This window comes from Carya illinoinensis, chromosome 5 (genome assembly GCF_018687715.1).
Source record: "Carya illinoinensis cultivar Pawnee chromosome 5, C.illinoinensisPawnee_v1, whole genome shotgun sequence".
NCBI lineage: Eukaryota > Viridiplantae > Streptophyta > Magnoliopsida > Fagales > Juglandaceae > Carya > Carya illinoinensis.
In genome coordinates this window covers 45400348-45415130 of record NC_056756.1, presented here as the reverse complement: position 1 = coordinate 45415130, position 14783 = coordinate 45400348, and the positions used below count along the sequence as shown (strand labels likewise).

The 14783-nt window shown below is 38.2% G+C and overlaps 2 protein-coding genes and 1 pseudogene across 2 annotated transcripts; 2 read left to right on the top strand and 1 right to left on the bottom strand.

Annotated features, from left to right (window-relative positions):
- Positions 1 to 1455: 1455 nt before the first annotated feature.
- Positions 1456 to 4758, top strand: LOC122309407 (annotated as a pseudogene).
- Positions 4759 to 6826: 2068 nt separating this feature from the next.
- On the top strand, positions 6827 to 9894 carry LOC122311007 (probable leucine-rich repeat receptor-like protein kinase At1g68400). Its single transcript, XM_043125340.1, has 2 exons — positions 6827 to 8322; positions 9076 to 9894. The coding sequence occupies exons 1-2, from the start codon at positions 6969 to 6971 to the stop codon at positions 9747 to 9749; spliced, it is 2028 nt and encodes a 675-aa protein (XP_042981274.1). The 5' UTR covers positions 6827 to 6968; the 3' UTR covers positions 9750 to 9894.
- Positions 9895 to 10803: 909 nt separating this feature from the next.
- LOC122309157 (glycosyltransferase BC10-like) lies at positions 10804 to 14483 on the bottom strand. Its single transcript, XM_043122524.1, has 2 exons — positions 13473 to 14483; positions 10804 to 11742 (listed from the first exon to the last, which is right to left on the bottom strand). Exons 1-2 carry the CDS (start codon positions 14028 to 14030, stop codon positions 11095 to 11097), a joined length of 1206 nt encoding a protein of 401 aa, XP_042978458.1. The 5' UTR covers positions 14031 to 14483; the 3' UTR covers positions 10804 to 11094.
- Between the last annotated feature and the right edge of the window lie 300 nt (positions 14484 to 14783).

Below are 14783 nucleotides of genomic sequence, written 5' to 3'. Positions count from 1 at the left end.
GGTAAGACTCTCAGCCAAGTTGTTGCCAATAACTTACAGCCCACCAATGCATGATAAGTCCCTTCTTCTTCTTCTTTACAAAAGCTACAAATCCCATCAATAGAAACATGTTTTAATAGCAAATTTGTCTTAGAAGGCAATCCATCTTTACAAGCATGGCAAGCAAATATTTTAATCTTATTAGGAACCGGCATCTTCCACAATGTTTCCAAATACTTCTGTGGGTGCTAGCATTTGATGATTCAGATTCATGAGGACCTTGCTTATTCATGATAAAACGATAACAGCTTCAGACACTAAATAAACCACTTCTTTCAAATTTCCAAACCCTTTTATCCCCACTATTCACAACTCCAAAAGGCATTTTCAGAATATCCTGTATTGTGCTTGGATTAAATAGGGCTCTAAGTTTTTCCATATCCCATGATCTAGATTTTTCAGAAAACAAAGTATTCACACAATCTCATGTAGTTCCTTCTCTTATCGCAGCCCCTTCCTTTACCAAAGAATTATGCCCTGGAATCCATTTATCAAGCCAAACACTAACAAAAACTAATAGAATTTCCATCTCCAATTCACCACCTGCATCCATCCAAAACCCACTTCCTAGCCTCCCCAATCCCTCTCCAAGAATAAGAAGGAGATCTATCCAAACCAACTGTTTGAAAATTCGATGAAGGAAAATACTTAACCTTGAGCAGCCGATGAAGTAAAGTATTCTCATCTTGAATCTTGAAGCAACCTCCATATATATTTTTTGAATTGAAGAGATTTTTATAAAATGATATTATTGGATTGTAAAAGGCCGGTTATATGTATATCATTTTTCTTTCTTTTTAATGCCTCCGATTGTATAAGAATAAAGTTGACTAATTTCGGAATTGTAGAAACTCTAGGGAAGGAGTTCGCTTGTTTTTTTTTTTTTTTTTTTTTTTTAGCAAGTGCATTTCATATAATTTAAGAAAAAAATATACGGATTAATGCAACTCTTTATATTAAACAAATTAAACGAGTTAAACAGGATTGTTCAGGCTAATAAAATAAAAGTTAATTATTAAATTGGATCTATTTGTATTTCTAGTAGTCCTCTATATATATAAAAATTAAATTCATTATCAAAACGACGTTGTTTTGGTAATAAATTTAATTTTTTAAAACAAACAACAAAATTTCATTGTTTTAGATGGATATCAAATTTTAAAAAAAAAAAAAAAACAGACGATGAAACTTAATCGTTTTGAGTGTGGAGTTAAGTTAAACCTAATTCCTCCCAGTCTTCTCCTCCCCTCTCTCTCTCTTTCCTTTCTCGTGGAAGAAGAAGAAGATCAGAGCATAGAGGCAATAATTTTATAACGCGTCTTGAGGCAATAATTGTATAACGCGTCTTTCTGATAATGAAACAAACAATGTGATACCCCAATATATGGTCCACAAGCTTAATAAAAGTTTATGGGGGACTTCAGAGAAAAGTACTACAGAGCCAATTAAGACGTGGCTCGCGAGATTTCTTTAATTTGGTTGGTTTTCATCAATAGCATATTAGCATGTGTGGAAGATTGAAATTACTAGCTCAAAGACTTGCACAAAAACGTATGGGAGTTGAGGGGTTTTGCTGAGTAACGGAGTCAAGTCTTTGTAGTGCGGGTCAATGGGGGAAGATGTATAGGAATTTCTAGCACCTTCGTGGAGTCTTTGGATGTGGACCTGTGGTGGTATTGTTTCACATGCTTGGGTACCCATGCATCCTTGCTTTAAATCTCGGCCTGCTTTTACTAGTGTTCTTCTTCCATTTCTAATTTGAGGTCAACCACCGTGTTAAAGCAATTTTGGGAATTTTGGGTGGTTGTTGCTGGTGGATTGGGGATCAATTTGGGATGGCGTCTGTCTCCAAGTCGTCTGTTTTCTTTCTCCTCTCGTACCTCGTGCTGCTTTGCTCGGCTAAAGATGAAGATAAAGAATGTACGAAGGAGTTTGATTGTGGAATTCTGGGCAAGCTCCACTTCCCATTCTCCAATACTGAAAACCCAGTTTGCGGCTTATTCATAAAAGATTGCGAAACAAATACACCGAAGATCCAACTTGCGGGCAGTGAAAGATCATATGAAGTTGTAAACTTCTCGTGGCCAGACGTCATAGGTATCAAGGGCCAACTGCTTCCCGGCAAATGCAAATCTCTAAACAATTCGAATCTTCCCAGCTTTCCATCCTACCTCGAATTCCCCAAACTAAATCAGTTCCTGTATATATGCGAACGCAACCGCAAAGCCAATAATATTTCTCTTCTACTAGCAAGTTTTAAAAATCTTAGCTGCAATAATGAGTATGAAATCTGGTATAGTCTTTCACGGGAAAGGCTTCCGGATGCTTCTAATTGTTCAATTATTCCGCTCCGAAGATTCGATGATGACTGGTTAAAACCCTTTAAGATCGTACTTCATGTGGTTTGGTCAGCTGGGTTTGATAATTGTCGGAAGTGCCATCGAGGAGGTGGTAATTGTCAGGATCGCAACGGTAGTGTTCAATGTGTCAAAGGTACCACGTCTGTCAAAGTAATAAAAAAAAAAAAAACTATTTGGCATAAGGAGGAATGAATAGCATAGCTGTAATTTTGTTCCTATGAAATTATTTACATCAGATACACGAGTTGAGTTGCTTCTGACATTGCTTTGTTGAAAAAATTTCAATTAGGAAACCTTCTAATTGAGCCTAACATTTCGATTGTACAAATGCGCATGACACCACTTTGGTCTTCGTAAGTAGGGTTTAGCAACACAACTCTTTTACTTTTAAATATTAAGAGCCTCTCTCCCTCTCGTGTCAGTTTTTTAAATACTTTTCAAAACTCTTTTACATTCTGGTCGTTTTCTTTCTAATTTTAAGAAACATAGTAGTCTTTTACATTTTTTAAAACTCCTTTCAAAACGCATGGCATATTTATTTTGTTACCTAGTGACAAGTAGTGCGCCGTGCGAAATTCCAAAGATTGTTGGATGAAGAAATATTCTGATCATATGCAAAACCTGAAAACCTAGGATAATTTTTTTTTTTTTTTTTTTTTTTTACAATTATTGCTATATTGTTTTTTCATTTAAAGTTATTTTATTTTCTAGTGCCCTTGCTATTTCGGTTAATTACATGTCACCACCCACTCCTTTACAATAATTTCAAAATATTGGAAGGTTAAATTAGGAAAATAGTTACAACTTTTTTGCGAAGATATTTAATATTAGGTCATTTCATCGCTGCTTTGTCACTAACCCTACTAAAAAATTCCAAATTAAGCATGCGTCATATTTTGACTCACCTTTATCTTTGTTTTGTAAACTTACACCAATTTGTTGCATCTCTTGTCGCAGAAAAGAAACTCAAATCGGTGATACCATTAGGTAACATGTCTTCTAAATCTTGTAATGTCTTTTTTCATGCAGAAATCAAATTATGCATCACATGATAAACTCGTGTTTTTTGTTATTTGAATGCAGTCATTTTATTTATTGGAATTGGGATTCTGACCGTAGTTATAATCTACTGCTTGAGGAGAAAGTTTCCTTATTTTTGGAAGAAGGAAAGTGTATCACATCAAAATATCGAGGACTTTCTAAGAAATTTTGGACCTCTTGCTATAAGAAGATATAGTTATTCAGATATCAAGAAAATAACCAAATTTTTCAAAGAAAAAATAGGCAAAGGAGGCTATGGAGGTGTCTACAAGGGCAAGCTACAAGATGGCTGTCTTGTGGCAATGAAGGTGTTGAAAGAATCAAAAGCAAATGGAGAGGAATTTATTAACAAGGTTGCAAGCATTAGCAGGACCTCCCATGTCAACATTGTCACACTTATGGGCTTTTGTTTTGAGGGTTCTAAACGAGCACTCATATATGAGTTTATGCCTAATGGCTCCCTTGAGAAGTTTATATACAAAAAATATTCTTCAAAGGATGACTATCAATTGGACTGGGAAACATTGTACAAGATTGCAGTTGGGATAGCTCGAGGACTGGAGTACTTGCATAGAGGTTGCAATGCACGAATATTGCATTTTGATATAAAGTCTCACAACATTCTTTTAGACAAGAACTACAATCCAAAGATATTTGATTTTGGCCTTGCAAAGATATGTTCAAGAGAAGAGAGTATTATATCAATGTTAGGCACAAGAGGGACTGCAGGATATATAGCTCCAAAAATATTTAGTAGGAATTTTGGATTTTGGAGAGGTCTCTCACAAGGCTGATGTTTATAGTTATGGAATGATGGTTTTGGAAATGGTAGGAGGTAGAAAGAATATAGATTCTGAGGTTGATTGTACCAGTGAAATATACTTTCCTCATTGGGTTTACAAGCGTCTTGAACTAGATGAAGAACTAAGCCTACAGGGCTTAGAGATGAATGAAGATGATCGTGAAAGTACAAAAAAGATGATAATTGTGGGTTTGTGGTGCATACAAACTGACCCGTCAAACAGGCCAGCAATGGGCAAAGTTGTGGATATGTTAGAAGGGAGTTCTGAATACTTGCAAATTCCATCCAAACCTTTCTTGTCCTCCCCATCAAGATCACCTCAAACAAAATTTTCATTTGATTCTTCCACAACAATGGATGTCTTACAGGTTGAATCTATAGCATGTTCCTAGAGAATGATATTTTCTTTGAAATTGAAATCTCAATGTAGGGTATTCATCCATTACATGATGAGATTTTGAATGTCTTGACTTACATAATCATAATCCTTGGATCCTTTCCACAGCTTATATAATGATGTGTTGGTAGTCTATGGATACAAAACTAGCAATTAACATATCATTTCTTTCTTTCTTTCGAGTGTAAAATTAAGCAAGACAATAAAGACTACGAAATATTTGTATATAATCCGTTACTGTTCCCTTTTCATAGCTTATATATAGATCATGAAACATTTGTTCATAGTCCGTCATCATTCCGAATTTTCCCCTATTATTTGTAGACAGATCCACTAAAATGACAATTAAGTCGATTAAAAACTTTTAATCTAATTTAAGGCAAACTACATTGTTTAAAGTTAAATAGAAGAGTCGAATGGAGTTGACTCGTTTATTAGAAAAAACATAAATGATAGGGCATACATGTCAGAATATAGTTCCAAGTGTTGGTGGGAAGCTTTGTATAAAACTCCTTGTGCATTGTACTAGTTATGTTGACCAACTCTATTGAGTTTGATTTGCCATAGATATGGGCCAATTGTGTCTATTTTCAATGGTACCTTTAATTATCAAATCAACTGATTTGGTTTTCATATTTATCAAATCAGGTGATTTAATTTTTATTATGAAGAAGATATTTACATTAACTTACCTCTATGCAATTTTTCTATAAAAAAAAACCAAAGCTTTGTATTTAATCAGAATAACAAAAATGTAACTCTCATGCATTGGACTCGTTTTGCTGGGCAACTCTAATGAGTTCGTTTCCTATAGATGTGAGCCAATTGTATATATATCCAAGAATCCATGGATGTTGGTACTTGTTTACTTGTTTTCCTTTCTAGGAGCCTTTGCAAATTGACGAGACCAACTGATATATTTTTTGTGATGTTTTCCCCCAAATATCAATTACCAAAGGCTTTTTGAGAAATTAGGAAGAGTTTGAAAAAAAAGAAGGTTGTGTGAAAATGGGCCTTGAGACCAACATTGAGGAGAGTAGCCTCTAAGCCCAAAAAGCCCCTCTTCCCTCTCTTATTCCATTTTCCTCTTGTTGTTTAACTTGACAATCGTATATCTTCCAAATTGATACTAAGAAAGAACTAAACCATTTGTTATTTTGTGTACACACGAGGTGACTTGACCGATTACATTGCTATAAAACGAAAAAAAAAAATAACATCAAACAAGAGCATTAATGTCTTACATTTTAGTCATCGTGGACTACTCAGTATATAGTACACAGGCATATTCGATCACCATCTTCTACTACAATCGAGAACTGCCAAAATGATATGGCCAACAGATTGATCAACAGGTTGGAAAAATGCCCTGAGATGATGGACTCTATCCCTAAATAAATGTGAGGACGGACTTAGAGATTTTGATGGAGCATGTGATTGAAGGGTGATTGGTGTTTTAGATGGAAGTCAATAATTCCAACACCAAAGTAGTACGAAAATATACTCCTACTCTCCAAAATGCATATCACCAAAAACTAAAGCCAAAGAAGCAAAAGCTACTCCTGATTTGGAACTTCGAGAAACGAACACAAAAGATGCACTTTATTCCTGCACCTTCGTTATCGCACTCCTTTTGCTTCCAAATTACCAAAATAACCCCCCCATTCCCACTTTTCACAACTTTATCTACACGGGGACCTACCACCGACGGCAATTTAGTCAATTTACTTTCATCTAATCCAAAGCAAATTATGCTGTTTAAGAGTAGAGACGACCAGACTTTGAGTCGTTTTATATTTGGCAAAACAAAAAGATGACATGGTAGGGCACGCGTGTCAGGACATCGTTCTATGTGTACGGAAACAATCTTCTACCATCAGACAAATCAGTCCTTTGTCGCGACGGAGGAGCGCTTTTGTCTTCATCCGCCACTCATCAAAAATTTCACTTCCAACCCCACTGATCGATGGTCAACATATTGGACGGCCCTGATTTAATTGTGCTAGTAGAAAACAGTTGATCTAACTGCTCCGTACTCGGGGGCATCATGGTCATTCAGGTGACATCACCAGTTAACAGTAAATATGTGAGGGCACTGCACGTTTCCTGCCTTTTCAGTTCCTCCGTTCGATCAATCTCGGTCAGTCAACAGTATTATAGCAGCCTCTTTAATTAACATTAAGGCCCTCAACTTCCCATTAATTACTCATTTAACACTAGCGCTCCCTCCGTTTACAACTTTCTAACCCCACTCGATCTCTCATTCTCACTCCAGCTAGCCAACCCTTCTCAGCAGTTCATACCTCTGTCGCTGGAGTTGCGGACGACAATGGCGAAACCCGCCCTCTGTGTTCTACATTTCACTGCGTACCTCCTCATTCTTCTTTTTTTTCACTCGCAAGCTTACATGGATTCAGATAGGAAAGCTCTAATGGCATTCAAAGCCGCCTCTGACACTGCCAACAAGCTCGCCACCTGGAACTTCACCTCTAGCCCATGCGACTGGTACGGCGTTTCCTGCCTCCACGACCGTGTCTCGAGGCTTGTTCTGGAGAACCTAGATCTCCGTGGTTCCTTTCATCCCCTAACCGCCCTGACTCGGCTCCGGGTTCTAAGCCTCAAGCGAAACCGCCTGTCGGGTCCCATTCCCGACCTCTCCAACATCACCGGTCTCAAGCTTCTCTTCCTTTCCTACAATAACTTTTCCGGCAGCTTCCCGCAGTCCGTTCCGTCGCTTTTCCGGCTTTACCGCCTCGATCTGTCATACAATAACTTGTCCGGCGACGTTCCGTTGGAGGTCAACGGTTTGACCCACCTTCTCACTCTCCGGCTAGAGGAGAACCAGTTTTCAGGTTCCATTTCCGGTCTGAGCCTCCCTAATCTGCAGGACTTAAACGTTTCAGGTAATCACCTCTCCGGTGAAATACCCAAATCCTTCTCGGGTTTCCCAGAATCAGTTTTTTCTCAAAACCACGCTCTCTGTGGGTCACCATTGCAAAACTGCAAGAGCGTCACGACCAACCCGAAGATACCCGGATCCAACGGAGCCATAGCCTCGCCGTTAATGCCGGGTACTAACCCCACCACTGTAGTGGCATCATCGCCGAGTTCACTCCCTTCAAGCGCCACACGGACCAGATCGGCTAGTATTCACCACTCTGGAACCTCCAAATTAAGTACGGTGGCTTTAATCGCCATAATCCTCGGCGATGTGTTTGTCCTGGCTGTAGTCTCTCTCATCCTCTACTGCTACTTTTGGCGAAGCTATGCGACCAAAATGCGGGAGGGCAAGAGGTCGAAGCTCCTGGAGAGCGAGAAGATCGTTTACTCATCGAGCCCGTATCCGGCACAGAACGGGTTCGACAGGGGTCGAATGGTGTTCTTCGAGGGTGTGAAGCGGTTCGAGCTGGAGGACCTGCTTCGTGCCTCAGCGGAGATGTTGGGGAAAGGTGGGTTCGGGACAGCGTACAAGGCGGTGCTAGATGATGGAAATGTGGTGGCGGTGAAGAGGCTGAAGGATGCAAGCGTGGGAGGGAAGAGAGAGTTTGAGCAGCACATGGAGGTGCTGGGACGGCTGAGACATCCCAATATTGTTAGTCTGAGGGCTTACTACTTCGCTAGAGAGGAGAAGTTGCTGGTCTATGATTACATGCCTAATGGTAGCTTGTTTTGGCTTCTTCATGGTATGTTTTACTATTTCGCAATGTCATTATTTTTGCTTTGATTTTTATTTATTTGTTAGTTTCTGTTTGGTTCCCGAGAAAAAGTGAAGAAAAGGATAATGGTTTAGAGACTTGTATTTCCCTAAAACAAAAAAATTGGATAGTTGAGCATTGGTTCGATAGAGTTGAGGTATATGATGTGCCTATTCGGTTCCGGCATTTTCGCTTGACATCAGTTTTCCAGCGGTTCTGGTCAACCAAGCATCAGGCTAATTTAGTACACTGTCCATCAATAACATCCGATTCCATAGCAAGCATTGATTTGTCTAACCGTTGGTGATGGCGTGGTGGGTGAAGTTAGTTCGGGACCAGCATGTAATGCACATGTGGCGCGGCATGTGAATCAAGGAGATGGTAATTGTAGGTCCCGTATGTGTTTTAAATGGCTGAAATGGTAGAAATGCAGGGTTGGTTGGAGTGTGTTAGTTTGGTTTGGTCTCAACTGTGGGATCCACTCACACTTTTCACAAAGGAAAAGTTATGCACCACCGCATAAATTACAAAGCTTAATTGCGTTTGGGAATTGGGATTACTGTACCAGCACATTCCGTGCTCTGCTCCCTGTCCTTGAATGGTCGCGTCTATATTTCACTTTTCTCGGCACTCTCTTGTCTTTATCTGCTTTTGCTTTTTGTTCTTATCTTGCCTGGGTTCTGTCACATTTATATGATAAAGTTGTTATTATATTTTTTACATCGAAATTATTGGCGACAGGTAACAGAGGACCTGGGCGAACCCCACTGGACTGGACCACGAGGCTAAAGATCGCTGCCGGAGCGGCTCGAGGCCTAGCCTTTATTCACAACTCATGCAAGTCCCTCAGGCTCACCCACGGCAACGTCAAGTCCACCAACATCCTCCTGGACAGAACCGGTAACGCCCGAGTTTCAGACTTCGGGCTCTCTGTCTTCGCCGCCCCCACCGTGGCAACCCCACGTTCCAACGGCTACCGCGCTCCCGAATCGTTGGATGTTCGGAAACTCACGCAGAAATCCGACGTGTACTCTTTCGGTGTTCTTCTCCTGGAACTGCTCACCGGGAAGTGCCCTTCCGTGGTGGACAACGGTGGGCCAGGAGGAGGGTACGGAGGGGGGGTCGTTGACCTTCCGAGGTGGGTCCAGTCTGTGGTCAGAGAGGAATGGACGGCTGAAGTTTTCGATTTGGAGCTGATGAGGTACAAGGACATCGAGGAGGAGATGGTGGGGCTGTTGCAAATTGCCATGTCGTGTACCGCTGCTTCCCCCGATCAACGGCCCAAAATAAGCCAAGTCGTCAAGATGATCGAGGAGATACGTGGGGTCGAGATGTCGCCGTGCGACGACAACTTGGATTCTGTTTCGGATTCACCTTCAGTGTCCGAGGATGCCTGCGGAGCGAATCATGACTGAGTTTTTCTTTTGTTATAGAGGAAGAGTTAATATGCTATAAATCTACTATTACCGGCTCCATTGAAGACTGTAAATCATGGGTTTCGTTTTGATTTATTTTTTTTAAAGCTTCTAATTAAAGCTATTGGTAATGATTTCATACTGAGTTTGCGATTGCTTTGGCTGCATGAAATAGCTCTTTCATCGTCACTGCTTGATTATTGAAGTTGACGTTGTGTTTTTGGGAAGTTGTCAGCTTCAATCTGTTTAATCATATGATGATGATATGTCTGGCATTCCTGATTTGGTCCCTATTAGGAATTGTATGACTAGCTTAATTCTTGAATTTTTTGGACGCTATTATGGCTGGGGCACTAATACCATGGATGAGGTTACGGCATTGCTTGTTGGCCTGCAAATCTGCACTAAGCTGCATTAGTTGTCCAAACTGATTCTCAGGTGTCGGATTGTCAGATGTGTTGGATTGTTACTAAGGTGTTCTGTTTCTAATAAAATCAGGATACCATCTTAACAAAAAACTGTCTAATTGATATGGGGTTTAGAGGAGGTGACCGAGGTAGGTCCTGGTAGGAGGCGGAGTACAACTGCACGCGAATTTCTTAGTTGAGTGGGCAAAAATAGTATCCTATTGGTGTGCGTTAAGCGTGTGGCCGGAAAGACATTGAATTTCTAAGTGGTATGTGTGGGCACGGGAACTATCATTTGGGTTGATTTTCTTGCTACTGTATTGATTGGTAAATTGGTTTTCAATTGATGAGTTCAAATAAGTGAGACAATGCCCGAAAGACGGATTCAAGGCAAACCATGATTGACAGGCATTGATGAATCCTTTGACAAAGGTGTCATCAAAGAAGGAAATAAAATAACTCAAAAGATATTTTATAATATTTTTCAGGTGAATCTTATATTTATTTATTTAAAAAAAATGTGACATTTATATTCATCAAATATCATTTTTCAAATCTATTACATATAACTATAATTTATAGAAGAATTTGAATAGGTAGAGATAATGTTAATACATGAGATATAATTCCTAAACAAAGAAATAATAACGACTCATAAGAGATGTTCAAATCTTGCTCTTTAAAATTTACCATAATTTTTTAGACTGGTTTTTGGAAACCGTGAGAATCCATCATCATTTCTCTTTTAATGTACAAGTCAAGAATTATGACTATGTAAAGGATACTGTTCCACCCAAATTGCTCCCCAAAAAAAAAAAAAAATAATAATAATAATAATGTATTCCAGCCAAAATGCTTATAGCCCCTGGGGAAGATGAGAGGGCTAAGAGAAAATCATTACAGTTGAATAAAGAATGGTTTCGTAATTTCTGAACCTATTAATTGTTGAAGTGCATGAGCTTTGGAGCAAACCTCAGGAGCCTGTCCAGAGTACCAGGCAAAAATTTCCTGGCAAACAGAAAGCAAATATTGGTTGTGTTTCCTCTATACTCGCACTTGCTTCCGCTCCTCAACATCTTCAAGCGCTCGACTGTCACATCTGTTCTATAAAACTTAGCTGGATGGGGGCCACCCTTTGACCAGTCTACCCAAGTCAAACTCCTGTTTGAATTCGTCTCCCAAAACTTGATGCTCACAAAAGTTGGCAAGTAATGTTCATCTGCATAACATGAAGTACCGCGGCAAAGCTTCTGAAAAATTGAGAAATATTTTTGGTCTGAGACTACTTCAGTGGCTAGGTCTCGGTCCATCTCGAACCATTGGGACCCTTTTCTCCATTGCCGAAGTGTGATCTCGGGTCTCATACGAGGAATGTAGCGTCCTCGACCAGCGAGGCTGGGATCATCATAAGCCATGATATAGTTTTGGGTGGAGTTGAGAAGGTAGGAGTAAACGGTGGAGAAGTTGAAGAGAGGAATGCATGACTCCGAGAGAAGTATGAAACGTTGGTTTGAGATATCAAGAAGGGCGTTGGCTAGTAGCCGGCGCTCAGCCTCTATCATGTTCACTTTTCCCCATTGAACTTCCTGCAACGTCATACACAAATTAAGCGGATGAATGAGTTCATCATATCATGTGATCATTTATCAGATATACCAAAAGGTCAAACTTATCAAAACGGCCATACACTCCGTAAACAATATTTATGAACAGTTCCATTCCATCAAGGATGTTGACAGACATCGTGCTTAATGCGCACGTGGGTTTAACTTTCGCCATCACTATATAAAAAAGGTTAAAAAGGTAACCCCTGTTCTGGCCATTACTATATAAAACTTCAAGAAATGTATCAAAATGAGCAACTTTCGCCCACAAAGTACTTGACCGTTTCAAAATCCTTCCCTCTTTTCTTTACCGCGTTCTGGTAAATATCCGAGCCAAATCGAAAAATCAAAAGAAACCATTTGATTTGATTCTATTTTAAGAATAATTTTACATATTATCGTAAAATATATGTAAATATCGTACAATCATATTAAAAAATAATAGAATATATAATTAAAAATTATTTTTATTTTTCATGTGAATATGTATATATATATATATGGAACTGCATCGTCGCTTGCAGGGCCTTAAAATCTGGTGCGTGTTTTATCTGTACGAGATCTTCTGTTTTGTTGGCAGTGCCATTGGTTATTCATTAGCTAGCAGCAGCCTAGGAACTATCCAAATAAGCATTCTATAATTAATTAACACAACGCTTACATTTCTGTCCCTATCATATTTAGTTAATTTAATATCATTTATCATTTCTCAAATTTATTTATTTTTGTAAAAATAAATAAATAAATAATATCACATTATTAGTTCAACATGATAAAAATAAAATGACATATAATATATATCATTAGAACTAAAGAGAATTCTACAAATTACACTCTCATCAATCTTATTCTTATCATATAATTTTTTTATACAATAAGAGTAAAATATTTTGAATTTAAAATTTTTATTTAGAGAATTAGACTCTATGCATTATGACGAGGTATAGAGCCTGTTTGTTAGCTGTTCCTATCATATCATGATGAGGAGGTAGCAAGAGCTCATAACGGTAGCTTTAGAGCCACCTTTTAACTAGACACTGAGTGGTTTACTAGGCCAAAGTTGTATTGTTGTAATCTTTTATGACTCATTTTATAACCAATCAATATAATTAATACAATTCATTAAAAATAATTTTAGTTTTACGTAACTATCCTCTATTTGAAATAGAATTAATTGTATAATCATCTAATTTTAAAGTTGCAGGTTTTTTTTTTTTCCTATATACCCGTGGATGTCCGGATTAGCTTGTGGGTACCTCTATTAATCCTAATGAGTCTTAAAGTTAACGGTCAAGTAAATCTCTAATAGTTATGAGGGAATTCGAATTAGTGACTATTAAGAAGCAAATCCAATTCTTAACTATCTAAGCTACCCCAGGTTTTCTTACTAAAATAATGCATGCATGCATCATTCCTTTTATACACTTGATCAATTGTATGATGGGATATGTTTTTATACATCAATGCTTTTGAGAAATACTAAATAGCACCTCCACCAGTTAATTCTCCACCAGTTAATTTCAACTTTAAAATCATACTCTTTATTTTTTTTTTTTTTCAGCTTCCTAAGGTAAAAAAATTCAAAGAAAAACTGTTTGAATTTTGTTTCCATTATATTCACAGCCGATATGCTTAAAATTCGAGAGAGATAGGAAATTGATCGATCAGATAGGTATAAAATAGGAAACAAACAATAAAAGAAAGAAACTAACCTTGCTAGGAATTCTTCGGCCTTGAAATACGGGACTTTCAGGATATGATCCGTTATAAGACGGATTTGAGTGCACGTAAATTGTGTAGAACCCTTCATGCCCCTTGAAGAATTTCTCCCACAGAGGACCCAAAATAACAGGTCCCCTCGTCAAGAACATGAACGCAACCTTTGGAACTCTATCAAACGGATATTCTCGAATCCGAGGAACCATTGAAGCTCGCCAAAGCAGTTCCTCATCATCCATGTCGTGCATAACACTAGGCGGCTCCAGATACTCTTTCAGTCCTATGCGATCCGTCGACGAAGTTCCTGCTGTCAAACTCGGCTGATCCACCAATTGCGATGATGGTAATATTGATGGCGGTAAGTTTGAAGAAAACGACAAATGGACGAATTGTAGACTAAGTGAAACGCTTTTGAGGTAGAAACTGAGTATGACCCCAAACGTTAAACCACAACCAAAGAGGACGAAATAGAGGAGTATATAATGGAGATGTAACTGGCAATTTAAGAGCTTGGAAACTGAGTTTATTGGTTTCTGGTTTTGACCCTTCATGATATCTAGATCGAGAGAGAGTGTATTCTAGTTGTGAGATCAATTCCTTTTCTGACACAAAGTGTTTTTAGAAGCCAAACAAAAAATGAAATTCTATGATTGATGGTAATTAAGTAACTTCTATGATCAGATACTATGAAAGATAGAGAATATATGCAAAGGGATCTCAACAAATATCAGCAGAAGAAGAAGGAAGCTGAAAAAACCCCAAGAATACGGTAGACGCACCGCGGGCTGAACTTGTTGCCTAAGAAGGGAGATAACGTACGCAGTAAGATCAATCACCCGTGATTCAAAGATTGATCGAAAGAGAGAGGGAGAACAGAGAGATAGTGGCCGAGATAGGATGTGTATAGGCGCCTTAAATCAATGCATGCTGCCGATGGCTTTGTGGTCGGGACCATGGTTTAAGACTTTTTTTTTTGTTCTCCAGCAATGCCCATTTATGAGTTAAGAATGCCAGTTTTGACAATCTTTTAATAATTTGTTGCGTTCCTAAATTATTATTTATGTAAAATAATATATACCCTTATATATATATATACACATATAAAAGAAAGAAGATCGAAGAATGTCGGAATAAGTAGGTCGAAATTAATTAGAATTTTGTTACCTATAATTATTTTTATGTAGTTTTTTTATATATTTTATTAATATGATTAGATAAAATAGTTATTTTATATTAAAAAAATAATATAACTAATTATATTAATAGAACGTATAAAAAAATATAAAAAAATAACTGTAAATAAA

Excerpts from the sequence above, each read along its gene's own strand:
- LOC122311007 (XM_043125340.1), top strand. The coding sequence starts at position 6,969 with ATGGCGAAACCCGCCCTCTGTGTTCTACATTTCACTGCGTACCTCCTC. Across the intron at positions 8,323-9,075 it reads CTTGTTTTGGCTTCTTCATG|GTAACAGAGGACCTGGGCGA; the intron begins GTATGTTTTACT and ends TATTGGCGACAG.
- LOC122309157 (XM_043122524.1), bottom strand. The coding sequence starts at position 14,030 with ATGAAGGGTCAAAACCAGAAACCAATAAACTCAGTTTCCAAGCTCTTA. Across the intron at positions 11,743-13,472 it reads GCCGAAGAATTCCTAGCAAG|GAAGTTCAATGGGGAAAAGT; the intron begins GTTAGTTTCTTT and ends ATGACGTTGCAG.